This window comes from Scyliorhinus canicula, chromosome 13 (assembly GCF_902713615.1).
Source record: "Scyliorhinus canicula chromosome 13, sScyCan1.1, whole genome shotgun sequence".
Classification (NCBI taxonomy): Eukaryota; Metazoa; Chordata; class Chondrichthyes; order Carcharhiniformes; family Scyliorhinidae; genus Scyliorhinus; species Scyliorhinus canicula.
This window is the reverse complement of record NC_052158.1, coordinates 41618234-41636844: the sequence shown is the minus strand read 5'-3', so window position 1 is coordinate 41636844 and position 18611 is coordinate 41618234. Positions and strand designations below refer to the sequence as shown.

Below are 18611 nucleotides of genomic sequence, written 5' to 3'. Positions count from 1 at the left end.
CTTTCAGCACTCATGGGTTTCCTGAAGTTGCAGTCACTGACAAGACACCATTCACGAACAAAGAATTTTCTACGTTCACACAGATGAATGGAATCAGACATATCCAAATAGGCTCATATCACCCATCATCTAATGGCCTGCCAAATGGGCAGTTCAAGCATCCGAGAGAAACATGTCAAAGAAGCACCCCGACTGGCGAGATTCTTTTTCAAATATAGGACTATGCCACATGTTATAACGGGGGTGGCACCAGTGGAGGTGCCGATGGGCCAACGCCTCAGAAACCAATTAAGCCTGACTTTCCCAAACCTGGGCAGGAAAGTTGAGCTGCAGCAAGATTCGCAGTGACATTTTCATGACCACAGCACGTCAGGGTGGAATTATTCACCCAAGGCTGCAGCTTATGCCCCCAACTTCGGAGTTGGTGCATTCTGACTCCCATATTGGAGAAAACAGGACCTGTATCATACAGGGTTATGGTCACAAAGGGAAGACCCTATATGAACACGTGCACCACCTAAAGAACTAAGAGCTCGCTCTGCAGGACACCTGATCGGGTACGTGGGGACCTCCATCTACCCGGGAACCACTCCTTAACCAAGGCAGGCAACCCTCGCTGGCCCAACGACCAGGCCATCAAGACGAAGATGACTCCAGCTCAGAGCTGGACACAAAGGCCATGTCCGGGGTCGAAATCCCAGCTATAATTCTCCATTACATGCCACCCAACCCATTCCCACTGCAGGCAGAAGTACAGTCTCATGTGCAGCGGCAAGGAAGGCCTCCTCAGATGTTTGCAGAGGGTGAACCTTTGGACTTGGAGAGGGGGGTGTAATAACCCCCACAAGGCCCATGGGGAAACCGTAGGGTTAGTGGAGTACAAGCTTTCCAGGTAGTGGGCGGAGGCCCACCCTGCTGGGATTTGTAAAATCGAGCATAAAAGCCACCCGAGCAGGGACCGGCATATTGGTTGTCCCAACGGGGCCTGAGTAGTGTCAAATACAGAATGTGAAAAAATTAAAAGAGATATTAGAAAATTGAAGAGGAAAGTGCAAAATGGATTGGGACCATGACTGTGTGGGTGGGGTCCAGAATTCCATTGTTTCCTCCTTTTAGTATGGAACTATTCGCCAAGATCTTTCACTCTGGTTTCTGTTTCACAGCCTGAAACTCAATCTGTCAGAATTTGTTTTTCTTGGTTGCTGGTGTCAGATGACTACTTATCGCTTCAATTGGATTTTTACTCGTTCTGCAGCTTGAGAGAAAGGATCAGATTTCAGGTTAAACAATGAAATGGAATCTCAATAGACTTATTTTTCCCCAGTCTTTAAACAGTAGACGCTTCCCATTCTGAGTGTTTACTTCCCAGTCACTGATTGGAAGAGGGACAGTGGATTCCCAGAATGTTGCTGATCCTTTTCTCCATCTCCCTGTGTTTTTCCTGGGTCTCTCCCGGTAAGTACAGAATTCACTCTTCCATTCTCACTCTCTCTATCTCTCTCACATCACTAGCTGGGCAGGGAATTTCCTGGGATTTTACTGATGTCTGTACAGAATTTGTGCCACAACATTACACTGACAGGGTAGAACACATTCTCCGCTCTCTCGTTCTTGTTGAGATATCTATTTTTCTCTTCCACTTCCTCTGTCTCTTTCTCTCAGTCTATCGCTATATTTCTCTATATTTGACTATATTTCTGTCTCTGTGTGGGAGGAATTTTATGTGAACAATTGTGCAGGTTTAGACCAGATGGAAGACTCAAGTTTCAGAAAAAAAAATTCAGATTCAGACGCAGATCCAACACCCATATTTCCTGTTTTAACGTGGATTGTAAGGTAACAACGAAGCTGCAAGACTCGTCCTTCAGGATCTACATGTCGAGAGCACTAAATCGAGTGCTCACATGCCTCCGCCACACAGTGTTAACTCTCGAACTACATTAATGCATTTGTGCACTTCTAGCTGATCCTGGATGGTTGATCCTGGCTCTTTAACTAGCAAGTTGACAAAATAAATACGCACCTTGAAATTCAGCCACTCCAATCTCGGGCAAGCTTCGAACTCAGACTTGGCAAGATCTATGTAAGGGGAGCGGGTTCCTGAAACCTGCAGTCAAGGACAACTCAGTCAAAGGTAAGTAAGCCATGTCCCTTTTTTTTTACAGAACTAGCTGCCGTAAAGTTGGCAGGTTTAAGGATCCAGCCACTTTGACAAGCCAGAGTATAAGTTTAGTATGCCACAAAGTAGTCCGAATTGACATGGTCAAAAGAAACTTGATTTATTGCAAAGCAATTATATTTACAATATATATCAGATCCCAGCCGGGTCTCTCTGTCAGTTCCATACTTGGCCAATGTTTTACAGATCTCAATCTTGAATGCCCTCGGGCTCCCTGCTCCCTTAGCAGGTATTCGGCGAGACTCACCAGGCGACTGATTGTTGCAACCCCAAAGGTCTCGTGCAGGTTATAACATCCCTCAAAAGTCCAAAGACTCTTCTGACGACTGTGGTGTAGGATGGTGCCGGATTCTCTTCGCCAGTGGCTGAGCATCCTGCACTTGCGGGGCTGGATCAGGGAGCGTATATCTGCATGGAGAACACCATTTCTGTTCGGAATGCCATGTTGGATGCACTGCCTAAGGCTGCTGCACTGCTTGTTCCCCATCACAGATCTCTAATGCTTTGGTTTCCATGAGAGAACCCATATCTATGACCTCTCTCATTTCGTCTTGACCCACTTTAGATAATGCTCTTGCTTCTACTGTCATCGGATTGGTTTGATTAATTTTCCTCTCCGGAGGAATCTTTTGCAAGACTATCTTTTGGACCTGATAGAAATCAGGGTGCTTTCTCAAACCATGACCTTGTGCCTGAACTTGATGAGATACCAGCCCTGTCTGGCAGATGATGGACCTCGAGATCCACTGGGCGCCATCTGAAAAGTTTCTAACATAGACTGCATCATCTGGTACAAACAGCTTGGGCGGTCGTCGTTTAACCGGGCAATGACCTTGCTGCTCCTGGCTATGGCGTACATTCCTGCCACTATCTGGGAAAGACAGATTAAGACTGGTTCAAAGCCTTCAGCCCATTAGCAAACCAGCCGGTGCTACCTTTATCACTGCATGTGGAGTGGTCCAACAGCAGAACAGGAATCTGGCCAGTCTCGTGTCCATTGACCCTGGAGTCAGTTTTTTCAGTCCTCGTTTGAATGCCTGTACCACCCTTTCTGCCAGCGATTGGAAAGCGGGTGATACGGGGCTGTACAGATGTGCTGTACACCGTTATTCTTCAGGAAGCCTGAGCATTTTTCACTTGTGAAAGGCGTTCCATTATCGGTAATTAACACTTCTGGGATACAGTGTGTAACTGAAAGACAGGTGCAATTTCTCAATGGTCACCGTCGAGGTGGTCAACAGCATTCTTTCAACCTCCAACCACTTAGAGTGGGCATCTATCGGAAGAAGGAACATGGAGTCTAGAAAGGGGTTGGCGAAATCAGCATGTAACCACATCCACGGTCGCCCTGACCATTCCCAAGGGTGAAGAGATGAAGAGGTGTGGCTGGCGAAAGCTTTTGTTGTTCGTGATATTCGTCGCACAGCTGGGCTACCCTCTCTACCTCTGCGTCTATGCCCGGCCACCAAAGGTAGCTACGGGCGAGTATTTTCATTTTGGACACCACCAGGTGCCCGTTGTGCAGATCCCTCAGAATCAGGCCTTGATTCTCGCCCAGAAAGACGACATGCATCCCCCACAAATGTACGTTGTCTTCTACACTAAACTTGGACATTTTTGTCGACAATGCCCGTAACTCGTTTGGCAGGCTTCTATGCTGACCCCCATGCAGAACTAAGTATTGCAATTTTGAAAGAACTGGGCCAGTCTGTGTCCCCTTCAGGATTTGAGACACTGTAACCAACAACAAATCCAAAAAGTTGAGCGTGGCCGTGACCTCATCAATCCTGGGAGGAGAAGTGGGGTGCTGAGGCAAAGGCAGTCGGCTTAATAATTACATTTGGATTTATTGTCACGTGTACCGAGGTACAGTGAAAAGTATTGTTCTGCGTACAGTCCGGACGGATCATTCCATAAATGGAAAACATAGGACATACATAAATACACAATGCAAATACATAGACACAACACCAGGTGAAGCATACCACCTGCAGTGCTACACATTAGAGAAGATGCTTGCAGTGATCAGTTCAGTCCATAAGAGGGTCATTCAGGAGTCTAGTAACTGCGGGGAAGAAGCTGTTTTTGAATCTGTTATTACGTGTTCTTAGACTTTTGTATCTCCTGCCTGACGGAAGAGGTTGTAAGAGAGAACAATCTATTTGGGAGGAGTCTTTGATTATGCTGCTCGCTTTCCCAAGGCAGAGGAAGGAGTAGACAGAGTCAATGGATCGGAGGAGGATTCATGTGATGGACTGGGCTGTGTTCACGACTCTCTGTAGCTTCTTGGGCTCTTGGGCCGAGCAATTGCCATACCAAGCTGTGATGCAGCCAGAGAGGATGCTTTCTACGGCACATCTGCAAAAATTGGTAAGAGTCAATGTGGACATGCCGAAAGGGCAACACAGTGGTTAGCACTGTTGCTTCACAGCGCCAGGGTCCCAGGTTCAATTGCCGGCTTGGGTCACTGTCTGTGCGGAGTCCACACGTTCTCCCCGTGTCTGCTTGGGTTCCCTCCGGGTGCTCCGGTTTCCTCCCACAAGTCCCCAAAGATGTGCTGTTAGGTGAATTGGACATTCTGAATTCTCCCTCAGTCTACCCGAACAGGCGCCAGAGTGTGGCGGCTAGGGGATTTTCACAGTAACTTCATTTTTTTTCTATATAAATTTAGGAGTATCCAATTCATTTTTTCCAATTAGTGTGGTCAATCCACCTACCCTGCACATCTTTGGCTCGTGGGAGCGAAACCCACGCAAACACGGGGAGAATGTGCAAACTCCACACAGACAGTGACCCAGAGCCAGGGTCGAACCTGGGACCTCGCCTCCATGAGGCAGCTGTGCTGGCCGCTGCGCCGCCGTGCTGCCCCTTACAGTAACTTCATTGCGGTGATAATGTAAGCCTACTTGTGACAATAATAAAGACTATTACTATTTCATTAGTTTCCTGAGGAAGTATAGGCACTATTGTGCTTTCTTAGCGTTGACATAGGTGGACCAGGACAGATTGTTGGTGATGTGCATACCTAGGAATTTGAAGTTGTCAACCATCTCCATTTCAGCTCCATTTACACAGACAGGGGTGTGTACGATACATTGCTTGCTGATGTCAATGACTAGCTCCTTAGTTTTGCTGACGTTGAGGGAGAGATTGTAATCATAACACCACTCCACACTAGGTTCTCCATCTCCCTCCTGTATTTTGATTCACTGTTGTTCGAAATCCGACCCACAACGGTCATGTCATCAGCAAACCTATGGATGGAGTTGGAGCCATATTTTGCCACACAGTCGTGTGGCAGTATGCGAATTGCAGTGGATCAAGACATTCTGGGAGTATGGAGTTGATGTGTCGCATGGCCAACCTCTCGAAGCACTTCATAATGATAGATGTCAACGCTTCTGGATGGTAGTCATTGAGGCATATCGCCTTATTCTTCTTTGGCACTAGTATGATGGTAGTCTTCTTCAAACAGGACCTCGAAGAGGAGTTGGGAGTGGGTGAAGATGTCAACGATTACACCTGCCAGTTGGTACGTGCAGAATCTGAGTGCACGACCAGGGATCCCGTCAGGACGCCTTGCTTTCCATGGATTCACTTTCAAGAAGGCTGATCTGACTTCAGATGCATCCGCGTTAGCGATCTGGGTACCCAGATGATGTTCAAATGAGTACTCATAGATGGCCAATAGGAGGGCCCAACACTGGCTCCTGGCGATGGGCAGAATTGCCTTGTCTTCTTTAAAAAGACATAACAGCGGTTTGTGGCCCATGATAATCGTTGGTCATCGACCATACACATACTGATGGAATTTCTTCACACCGAAGACAACTGCCAAACCTTCTTTCACAATTTGTGCCAAATTGCCTTCGGCCACGGCCAGTGTCCGGGAGGTGAAGGTGATCGGACCCTTTTTTGCCATCTTCTAAGCGGTGTGATATAACAGCACCAATGCCCCATGGTGAGGCGTCACACCTATCAGTTGTTTCTCAGGACCACAATGTGTTAACAAGCCTGAGGAAGTCATTTGTTTTTTCCTTATGTGACTACTTCTTCCTGTTGCTTTTTCCATGAACATTCCTGGTGTGGGGGGGCTAATGTGGTTGCCAGGGATGAGATTTCCAATAGTTCACCAATCTCAAAAAAAGACTGCAATTTGGTGGTATTTTGAGGTTTGGGTGCTTGCTGAATTTCCCATACTTTTTCCGCAACCAGGGGCAACCCCTCACGCTCCACACGATAACCGAGGTACACAACCTCCCTCACAGAAAATATGACTTTTTCTCTCCGCAGTTGAACGCCCGTCTCAGAGAAACGACGGAAAACCTCATCCAAATTTCTTAAATGCTCCTGCTTCCATTCCCCTATGACTAATATGTCATCCAAATACACTTCCTCTCATGGAAATCCTCTCAGTATGTTTTCCATTACCCTCTGGAATATGGCAAAGGCCAATGAAACTCCAAAGTGTAAACTGGTATCCTTATAAAGACCTCTGTGGATGTTCATAGTATTGTATTTATGGGAGGCAGGGTCAAATTCTAGCTGCAAGTGCACATGGCTCATATCGAGCTTCGTAAATGAGTGTCCACCAGCCAATTTCACGTAAAGATCCTCAATGCGGGGCATTAGTTAACGATCCAACCAGGAGGCCCTGTTGACTGTCAACTGATAGTCCCCACACAGCCTGATCATCTTATCCGGTTTGAGTACCGGGACCACCAGTGCTGCCTCGTCAGCAAAGCGTACTGGCTAATGATTCCAAGGCCTTTGAGCCGGCTGAGTTCGGCCTTGACTTTTGCCAACCAAACGTAAGGATCGGGTGAGTCCTGAAGTATCTCGGTTGTGCGTCCGAGTCGATCTGAATTCTTGCCATCGCCCCATTTATTTTCCCCATTCCTGAATGGAAATCCCCAGGGTATTTTCCTAACACTTCCTACAGGCCCCTGGATCCCATTTGGAAAATCTGCTGTCAGTCCAGGTGTAGGCGTTTTAGCTAATTGCAGCCTAGTCCCTTGACTATGATCAATGGAAGGCACACCAACTGTTGTCCATAAACCACCAGGGTCAGTGTGGTTCCAGAAATGGCTAACAGTTCACAAGTGTACATCACTGATAGGGCACGGGTGTCATTCAGATCTAACTGCTGTACCCCCGACTTTATCCTATCGAAGGTCAGCTTTCCAAAAACGAAAACCGCAGCTCCTCTATCAAGTTCCATATCTAATGGATGCCCATTAACTAGCATGGTTAACTTGATGGAGGCCACTCAATCTGCTTCAATATAATTCAGCTGCAAGCAGTCCTCCTCTGGCTGTCCTGGTGGGATGTACGGGCCCTCGGTTGGCACCTACCTCTGGTGGGGCTGGCTGGGGTTGCTGGCTGACTCATGCCTTGCGCTCCCCATGGCTCCTAACCACATGCTCTACAGTGCCTGGGCTTTCTCTCTATAGAGTCTGGGGAGGTATTGGGACATTTCGGTCCTTGACCAATGGACCTGGCCCCTATGGTACTTGGTCCAGGGCGGGTTTTCTGTCTTGGGGGCATCGTCCACCAGGAGGGTCGGGTCCTAGGGTGTTTACCTCCATCTTCTAGACCTCTTGCACACCTCTTATGATCCTTTTGTGGGCAAGCAAAATTTGGACAGCCTGCTGAAGGTCTAGGGATGGTTCGGCTGGCAATTTTCTTTGAGTAGCCATGTTATTTATGCCGCAAACCAAATGGTCACGCAGCTTTTCAGCAAAGGAAGTTCTGTTTTCACAAAATTCGGCTAGTTTTCATAGCCTTCTCAAAAAACTTGGGTTACAGACTCTCCTAGGGTCCTCTCTGCTGGATTAAAATGGTACGTTTGTACTATAACAGATGGTTTCGGGTTGGAATGTTGCACCACTCAGGTCACCGTTGTTCAGATGTTTTAGTGTCAGGAGCTGCAGAATATGTAAGGATTGTTATCACTCTGTAAGTATGAGCTCCACATAAATTTGCAATATTACTGCCTGTCGGTCAACATCGGTTATAGTGTTTGCCCAGAAAAAATAATGCATGCGTTCTGCGTACTGTGTCCAATCCTCTAAACTTGTGTCAAACACATCCAATCTTCCAAATGAAGGCAAAGTTTCTTCCAGTTTAGTCCAGTGGTGAAACAGAGGTGATGGTGTAGCAGCATCAACAATAATGCAGTTTTATCCTCGTCGCCAGTTTAGTAGGCACAAACGAGTCCAAACCCAGATGGTCAAAAGTCAAGTTGGTTTATTGCATCATAATTATATTTACGATACACATCAGAACCCAGCCAGATCTCCTCTGTTGGTTTCATATTTGGCAAGACTCATGGGGAGACTGAGTTCTCCAACCCCTTCGGTCTTGTCCAGGTTATAATAAGGTTAGTTGGTAAGATTTGGGGGTGGAGGGGGGTGGGGGTGGGGTGGGGGGGTAGTATGAGTGTCAGGGAAGGAATCTGCCTACTCCCACATCCCATGCCAAGTGCATTTTGTAATGGACAGCAGATTATTCAAGTTAACAGGCATGTTAACAAGCCTAATGACTCTTAAATATTTATTGTCTTATGGTGAGCAGGCATTTGATTTTGGCACTTGCCCACCTACCATATTATAGGGGGATGAGTTTGGAGTGGGTGAGAAATCGATGGGCTCTGATCCCGCAATTCCTGCATGAATGGCGAGAATATTACAGCAAACCCGCATCAGACATGTATTGAAATAAAAACAAATCATTGTGGATGCTGGAATCTGAAACAAAAACAGAAAATACTGGACAATCTCAGCAGGTCTGACAGCATCTGTGTAGAGGGAAGGGAGTTAACGTTTTGAGTCCGGATGATTCTTTGTTTAAGTATGCACCTCAGTAATTGTTCCCGTAGAAGGAAACATTTGTGGAATGTGAATCGAGCTGGAGAGATAACCATATCTTTTTTTCATTCTGTTCTTCATGTTTCACATATTTTGAAGTACAGGTGTGTCGGCTGTTTCCTGAACCTGTTGTGCATGGTTTCAGCTCAGAACATAAGAACTAGGAGCAGGAGTAGGCCACCTGGCCTCTCGAGCCCGCTCTGCCATTCACTCAGATTATGGCTGATCTTTTTGTGGACTCAGCTCCACGTACCCGCTCACCATGATCCTTAATTCCTTTACTGTTCAAAAATCTATACATCTTTACCTTAAAAATATTCAGTGAGGTAGCCTCAACTGATCCGCTGGGCAGGGAATTCCACAGATTTACAACCCTCTGGGTGAAGAACTTCCTTCTCAACTCAAATCTGTTCCCTTTTTCTTGAGGCTATGCTCCAGTTCTAGTTTCACCTGGCAGTAGAAACAATCTCCCTGCTTCTATCTTATCTATTCCCGTCATAATTTTATATATTTCTATATGATTCCCCCTTATTCATCTAAATTCCAATGAATATAGTCCCAATCTATTTTGTCCCTCCTCATAAGCCAATCCTCTCAACTCCAGAATCACTCTCGTGGCTAACTGCTCTGCATCATCTCCAGCACCAGTACATCCGTTCTCAAGTAAGGTGACCAAAACACAGTACTCCAGGTGTGGCCTCAACAGCACCCTATGCAGCTGCAACATAACAACCCTGTTTTTACACTCAATCCCTCTAGCACTAAAGGAGAAAATTCCGTTTGCCTTCTTAATTACCTGCTGCAACTGCAAACCAACTTTTTGCAATTCATGCACAAGGATATCCAGGTCCCTCTGCACAGCAGCATGCTGGATTTTACCTTCGCACCCTCCATCTGTATTTTAAATTCAATCATATTGTGATCACTCCTTCCAAGAGGATCCCTAACTATGATAGCTTGCTCCCTCTTGGATTCCATTGCATACTGTTCGAGGAAACTATCAACTACTACGGATATAGTCAATGAACTCCTTCTCAAGGCTGCCTTGACTGACCTGGTTTGACCAATCGACATGTAGATTGAAACCCCCCATGGTAATTGCTGTACCATTTCTTTGTTTATTGACCGCCCCACCGTGATGTTATTATTTGGTGGTCTATCGGCTATGCCTATCAGTGACCTTTTCTCCTTACTATTTCTAATTTCCACCCAAATGGATTCAACCTTTTTCTCCATAGAACCTATATCATCTCTCACGGCCGTAATTATGTGTCATCCTTAAATATCAAAGCTACACCACCTCTCTTACCTTCCTGCCTGTCCTTCCGAATCCTCTGAGTACCCCTGGATATTTAACTCCCAGTCGTGACCACCTTGCAACCATGTCTCTGTAAAGGTCATTAAATCATACTGATGGGCGATGATTTGTGCTGTTTCAAATGCTATGAGCATTCAGGTAAAGTGCCCTTCTGCAAGGTTTTATACTTTCTTTTTGAATCCTAACACCTCCATTAATAACATCTCCCGAGTTCTTCCTGCCTTTCACTTTTTTCATAATTTTCTGTGTAGTTGAACCCACCTCCCCACATGCTAACCGGCTGTTTTGCTGTAATTAACCATTATACTTCCCGTAGAACCATAGAATCCCGACAGTTGCAGAAGGAGGCCATTCAGCCCATCGAGTCTGTATCGATCCTCCAAAAGAGCACCCTACCTAGTCCCACTCCTTTGCCCTATCCTAGTCACCCCACCTAACCCATCCCTGGACACTAAACGTCAATTTTATCAGGGCCAATCCACCAAACCTACACATCTTTGGATTGTGGGAGGAAACTCATGCAAACATAGGGAGAAAGTGCAAACTCCATACAGTTACCCGAGGTCGGAATTGAACCCAGGTCCGTGCTATTGTGAGGCAGTAGTGCTAACCACTATGCCACCATGCTGCCCTTAAGTTTTACCATTCCCTTCCCTCCCTCCCCTCACTTGTTAATTTAACATCCTTGTGAGCATCCTATTTACCCTTCCAACTAGAACACAGATCAATTCAGGTGAAGACCGTCCCAACGGTACAGATCCCTCCTATTCCAATACTGATGTCAGTGCCGTGTGAAATGGAACCCCTCTTTCCCACACCACTTCTATAGTTGTTTCACTGATCCTGGATTGCTGGGAGTAATATTCAGCCTAGAGAGGAAATAAGAACCAGGGTTTCTGATTCTGAAGATCATTGAGTAACTGGTGGAGGAGAGCACATAAGGCCGGAAGGTGGCGATAATTTTTAAAAATTTGTCAATGGGGTGTGGGTGTCACCGGCTAGGCCAACATTTTTGTTACCAATTCTTAATTGCCCTTGAGAAGGTGGCGATGAGCTGCCTTCTTGAACCGCTGCAGTCCATGTACTGTAGGTACACCCACAGTGCTGTTAGAGAGGGAGTTCCCAGATGTTGATCCAGCAGCAGTGAAGGAATGATGATATATTTCCAAGCCAGGATTGTGAGTGGTTTGGAGCAGAATTGGCAGGTGTTGGATGGTGTTGCTATGCACTTGCTGCCCTTGTCCTGTTACAGTAAGAAGTCTTACAACTGAACTAATTAACCTCATAACCCTTAACCTAACCTGCACATCCCTGGATGCTAAGGTGCAATTTAGTATGGCCAATCCACCTAACCTGTACATTTTTGGTCTGTGGTTGAAAATCAGAGCACCCGGAGGAAACCCACGCAGACACAGAAAGTGCAAACTCCACACAGTCACTCAAGGCCGGAATTGAACTCGGGTCCGTGGCGCTGTGAGGCAGTAGTATTAACCACTATGCCACCGTGCATCCCTCCTTGTTGAAGGAAGTTTATTTTATATTAATTCATAGGATGTGAGTATTGCTTGCTGCCCATCCCGAATTGCCTCAACTGAATGGCTTGTTAGGCCATTTCAAAGAGCTGTTCGGAGTCAACAACATTGCCGTGGGTCTGGAGTCACATGTAGGCCAGACGTTCCCTGAAGAGCATTAAAGAAGCAGGTGGATTTTTATGCCAATCAATGAGTTTCATGTTCGCTGTTACAGGGACTAGCTTTCAATTCCAGATGTTATACTAATTGTTTTCAAATTCCACCAGCTGCCATTGTGGGATTAAATTAGAAAGTGCTTGAAATACTCAGAAGTCTGCCAGCAGTTGTGGAGAGAGAGGAACATAGTTGGCCTTTCAAGGGATTTTCTTCAGAGCATGTTGGGATTTTAACCCATGTCTCCACAGGAATAGCCTGGGCTTCTGGATTAATTGTCCAACAACATTACCACTACACCAGCAACCCTCCCTTACAAAGGAGGAAACAATTGAGGCTTTGACAACAACCTATCAATTCATAAATACACAATGTTGAAATGCCGGCATTGGATTGGGGTGAACACAGTGAGAAGACTTACAACACCAGATTCACCTGAGGAAGGAGCAGTGCTCCGAACGCTAGTGATTCAAAACAAACCTGTTGAACTTTAACCTGGTGTTGTAAGACTTCTTACCATAAATATATAGGCAACTCACATACACGAATAGACACAGACACATAGAACATACAGTGCAGAAGGAGGCCATTTGGCCCATTTAGTCTGCACCGACCCACTCAAGCCCTCACTTCCACCCTATCCCCGTAACCCAATAATCCCACCTAACCTTTTTTGGGTCACGAAGGGCAATTTATCATGGCCAATCCACCTAACGTGCACGTCTTTGGACTGTGGGAGGAAACTGGAACACCCGGCTGAAACCCACGCAGGCATGGGGAGAACGTGCAGACTCCGCACAGCCAGTGACCCAGAGGGGAATCGAACCTGGCACTTTGGCACTGTGAAGCCACAGTGCTAGCCACTTGTGCTACTGTGCTGTCCCAACCACATAAACATACACACAAACTGAGACAAAATTATACAAGAATAAATACACAGGCGTACAGGCACAAACTTACAACTTACAAACATACAGGTTTTCCAAGGCTGTCCTGGTAATTGGCCTTTCGTCCAGGGTCAGGTCTTGGTCGTGGATTGGTCCTCCTCCTCCACTCTTGCATGTCTGCCAGTCCCTCGTCCCTCTGCCCTCATACAAGTTTGCCCCTCTGTAAAATCTCTGGTGTTGGTCACTCTGATGGAGAAATACACAAACATACATACAAATATATACACTAAATAAACTAAAATCCACAGATTACCAAATATACTGGTTCTCTCTTATCCGCTCTGTTAGTGACATCCTCAAAACACTGATAGCATTGTGAATTGTCATAATATACACACAAGGATATGATGGTGCACAGACAGGCATTAATTGACACACAGGATGACCAGTGAACACACAGAACACAGCAGCCAATCACCAGACAGGACACGAACACTATAAAGCCAGAGGGCACTCGTTTTCCCCGCTCTCTTGGGATCCAGCCTCTGAGACAGTCAGAGCCCGTGAGCAGCAACTAGATCATACACCATGTGGCAGGAAGATAGTCTGGTCAGGTTAGCCTCAGGTCTCCAGTCAAGTCAGCATAGTTATAACCCACAGTTAAAGTATGTATGATAGTTAAGAGTTCAATAAAATCGAGTCGCACTTCTTCAAGTGTTGGAAGCCTGTCTCTCTCACTACTGCAGTAAACGCAGTCCTCGCAGACCCAGCTTACCCAACACATCATGAATGGGAAATCATTTTTGACAAATTTGTGTTGACTCTGCCTAATCATATTCCTAAATGATCTGTTACAATATCTAAAATAATACATTCTGGGTTTTTTTTCTACTGTAGGTTTGTGCTCCGGACGTGCGTGCATTCCTGAGTGTTGTTTCATTATCCATCATCATTCATGGTTGGATGTGGCAGAACTTTAGAGCTTAGATCTGATCTGTTAGTTGTTAGGCTCCGCCTAATGTTTGCTGCTGATCTTGTTTGACAGGCAATTAGTCCTGTTTTGTAACTTTACCAGGTTGACACTTAATTTCAAGGTTAGCTTGGTGTTTATCCTGGCATGCTCTCCTGCACTCTTCATTGAACCAGGGTTAATCCCCTGGCTTGGTGGTAAGTAGAGTTGGGGCTCTGTCAGGCCATGAGGTTGCATATTGTGGTTGGGTACAATTCTGCTGCTGCTGATGGCCCACAATGCCTTATAGATGCCCAGTCTTGAGTTGCTAGATCTGTTCGAAGTCTATCCCATTTGGCACGATAATGGTGCCACACAACATGATCGATGGTATCCTCAACGTGAAAACGGGACTTTGTTTCCGCAAGGACTGTTTGTGCGGTAGTCACTTGACCAATACTGCCATGGACAGATGCATCTGCAGCAGGCAGATTAGTAAGGATGATGTCATCATTTCAAAAGGGAATTACACTATTATCTGAAAAGGAAAATTGTGCAGGGTGACAGGAGGAATTGGGTGAGGAAAAGGTGCAAGGTGAGTTACTCATTTGGAGAGCCTTTACAGATACAGTGGGCAAATGGTCTCCTTCTGCACTGTAACAACTGTGATTCTGTAATCTTCTCCAGCACTATGATCTGCGGCCTCTGAACCCTGCTCCAATGACACTGGTTTCTCCTGCATTCCTCCACCTTCGCCATTCTACTTGTCTTCCTTCCTTACCTCCTTTCAGGTTTTCCTTAAAATCCACCTCTGACAAAGCTTTCAGCCAAAATCTCCTCTTTTATCTGTGAAGGGCCTCAGTGTATCTCTTTAAGACACCCATGGCCTGTAACATTCACAGAGTGACAATCTCCGGCAGATTGCTGCTCTCACCAGATTTACCTGTGCTGTATTCCAAAGGCCCTGTCTCAGCCAAACTTCCTCACTCAGGTTGGCTGAGACAGGAGCAGCAAAGCGCTTCCCCAGCTTCTGTAAAGGAACGTTTAAAGAGGCAATTTATAGGGAGCGAAGTAAGTTTTAAAGTTTCAATAATGGGGTGGGATCCGACCGGTAGTTGTGGTGGGGCTGGTCAAATGCAGTTGTTGGGAGGGGGCGGGATCGAGCCCAATGGTTGGAGTGTGGGGTTGGACCCGGTGGTTGAGGTGGGGGTCAGACCCAGTGGTTGGTGAGGGTAGTCAGACCAAGTCGTTGGTGAGGGGGTGGTCAGACCCGATGGTTGGTGTGGTGATATGCCTATGGGCCACATCAAAGTTGGATGATGTGTGATCTCCAACCAGCAGGTGGTGGTACAGACACACCATGTGCTCCAGACCAAGGTCACGTGACCTGGGACCTGGATACAAAGAGAAGCACATCCGGCCATCTTCAGAATAAGATTGAGAGGGTAATAAGATGTACATGTAATTGGTCAGCACAAGGTTTAAGTTCCAGAGGAGTAACAAGACTCCATGATAGATAGCGTGCTCTGTATCAGATTACCATCCTACCGCACGAGACACAATAAATGGATCTTGGTTTGGACATATCAAAGTGCTTGGTGAGTTCATCATGAAGTACAAGGGCCCACACACAACAGTTGGAGGGGGGTGTTCAGATTCGATGGTTGGGGAAATGGGGGTGAGATCCGACCCGGTGGTCGGGGGGGGGTTAAGAGGTCAGACCTGGTGGGTGGAGGGGAGCCCGGTGTTTGGGAGGAGGGGGTTCAGGCTCGGTTTTTGGGCATGGGGGGGGGGGGTAGAACCCGGTGGCTTGGCGCAGGGGGGCTCGGGCCAGTGGTTGGGGGTGGGACTTGGTGGTTGGGAGGGACAGGGATGTGCAAGAGCGAAGGGGAGGTCAGTCCTGATGGGGGTTCGGTCCAGGAACTGACTATGAAGATAAATCAATGGAATTCTCCTTGACAGCAGCTCTCTGTGTGATTTATTACAGGAAACATTTAGTTCTGGTGGGTTTCTGCTGCTAAAGAGAACATGGACATGCCAGCTCTGGGTCGACCCTTCCAGCTGGGAATGCTGTACGACTGCCGTTCCGACAGCCTAATACCAGGTACCCAAGTGTAGTATTGAACGGGGCAGTTAGTTTAACACATCGAAATACGGATAATTAAAATCCAGGCAATAGGTTTAAAGACCGACAGCATTTCAAAGTGATTTACTGGATTTGAATCAAACTGAAATGAGTTCCGTTACTTGATGGGACATCTTCTGATGGAGAGTATTTATGCAAAACTGTCTGTTCTTTTTCTAGGTGCTGTATGTTTTTGGAATTTGATGTTGTTTGTTGGAGTTTATTTGGGACTCCATTCACGTTCTGGCCCAGATTTAAGACTTTAAGATGCAGTATTCAGAACTGCATAAGCTTCTGAAGGAGAATACTTTCCTGTCAGTTAACACTCAGCATTGCTACTTAGAACAGTGTATAAATCACACAATCCCTCACTTACAATTGTTGTTGGTGCATCTTCACACCTACACACTTTTGTTTTACCCTTTGGAGAATAATGGCGGGAAGTGGTGCTGATTATCAGCCGGTGAACCGCGTTGAACGTTCCTTCCATGGTTAACAAGTCCTGACGATGGACTCGAACCCGGAGCCTCTGGTCCAACAGTAGGGGCGTTACCATAGCGCCACAAAGCATCTGACTCACAGTGAGCTAGCCAAAGGTATATTGTGAATAATGAGCAGTGGTGTCATCATTGCACCTGTGCTCTTTGGCTGGTCAGGAAATGTTCAAGGGGAATACGATTGCTAGTCTTCCTGCTGAGTGTGGATCTGTCAAGTTAAAGTTCTGTTCCGGTCACTTAGTTCCAATTTGAGTAAATATCCATTATCCCTATGTTTTCTCTTCCACCCTCAACCAATCTCCAAGCCAAGTCAGTGATCTGAATACAATCCATCAACTTTAATTTCAGCTAACAGTCTCCTTTTTGGAAATTACTAAATACCTTCTGCAAGTTCATATAAACTACATCTATAGACATTCCCCTGTTGCCCATTTCATACAGTCATAAATTCACTTGCAGCACAGGAGACCATTGAGTCAGTGCCAGCTCCATGCAGAGCAGTCCAGTCAGTTCCATTCCCCCAGCTCTCTCCCCTGTTGCCCTGCAGGTTTATTTCCTTCAAAGGTCTATCCAATTTACTTGTGAAATAATTGATTGTTTCTGTTTCTACCCCATTTGTGGGCAATGAGTTACAGCTCATTACCTCCAGCTACAGTAAAACGTTCTTCCTCACATTCCTCAGTGAATTCTCCGCCTTCCCTGCTGCAGGAAACTAAGGAAATTCGGCATGTCCACATTAACCCTTACCAACTTTTACAGATGCACTATAGAAAGCATCCTATCGGGCTGCATCACAGCCTGGTATGGCAACTGCTCGGCCCAGGACCGCAAGGAACTTCAGAGAGTCGTGAATACTGCCCAGTCCATCACACAAACCTGCCTCCCATCCATGGACTCCATCTACACCTCCCGCTGCCTGGGGAAAGCGGCAGCATAATCAAGGATCCCTCCCACCCGGCTTACTCACTTTTCCAACTTCTTCCATCGGGCAGGAGATACAGAAGTCTGAGAACACGCACGGACAGACTCAAAAACAGCTTCTTCCCCACTGTCACCAGACTCCTAAATGACCCTCTTATTGACTGACCTCATTAACACTACACCCTGTATGCTTCATCCGATGCCAATGCCAATGTAGTTACATTGTCTATCTTGTGTTGCCCTATTATGTATTTTCTTGAATTGTGTTTAATTCCCTTTTCTTCCATGTACTGAATGATCTGTTGAGCTGCTTGCAGAAAAATACTTTTCACTGTACCTCGGTACACGTGACAATAAACAAATCCAATCCAATCCAATCCAATGTTCCTCGGCAGTGAGCCGTCTCTGCAGCAAGATTCTCTGCTCCCACTCTGCTCCCACTCCGGCCAATGGGATTTCCCATTGTAGCTACCCCATGCTGCCTGGAAACCGGGCTAGGGTGCGCTGCCAGCAGAACGGAGAATCCCGCCGTCGGAGAATTCATCCCCGAGTCCCTCTACCATCAGCTAATGGGAAGAGTTTTCTCTTGCCTTTCTTAACTGAGCCTGCCATATTCTTGTACAATTCTTCCCCAATTTCTTTGTCGAAGAAGAATAACCCCAGCCTTTCCAACCTAACCTTGTGACTAAAACATTCAGGTAAATTTCATCTCCATCCTCTCACGGACCTTCACATCTTTCCTAATTTTCTTTGTTCTTTTATGAACGGGCGGGAACAGAGGGAAGTAGACCTTGGAAAATAGGAGACAGGTCTAGATAAAGGATCTGGATCGGCGCAGGCTGGGAGGGCCGAAGGGCCTGTTCCTGTGCTGTAATTTTCTTTGTTCTTTGTTCTAATCTGTCGTGACCAGACTGGACACAATAGTCTAATTAAAGCTTTAGTTTCCATGCTCAATGCCTCTATTTATGAAACCCAATATCCCACGGGATTTGCTAGCCACTTTCTCAATTTGTCACACCACCTTGAAAGAGCAACGCTGAGGCACCACAGTGGGCCCATCAACATTAAGCGTAGTCAGCCTTCCCAGTATCTCCACCCTTTCCATCTTCAGACTATCCATTGCCTCCGCTAGCTGTCAGATTTCTCTTTCTTAGTTAACACAGGTACAAATCATCATGTAT

The 18611-nt window shown here is 46.4% G+C and overlaps 1 protein-coding gene across 1 annotated transcript in view; it reads left to right on the top strand.

Moving 5' to 3' along the window:
• Positions 1-1869: 1869 nt before the first annotated feature.
• Positions 1870-18611, top strand: part of LOC119976519 (neoverrucotoxin subunit alpha-like) — a 98123-nt gene continuing 81381 nt past the window's right edge. Inside the window, exons 1-2 of the mRNA XM_038817065.1 lie at positions 1870-2134; positions 15875-15991. Of these exons, the coding sequence (XP_038672993.1) occupies positions 15916-15991 (76 nt within the window). The 5' untranslated portion in view covers positions 1870-2134; positions 15875-15915. The remainder of the gene's footprint in view (positions 2135-15874; positions 15992-18611) is intronic.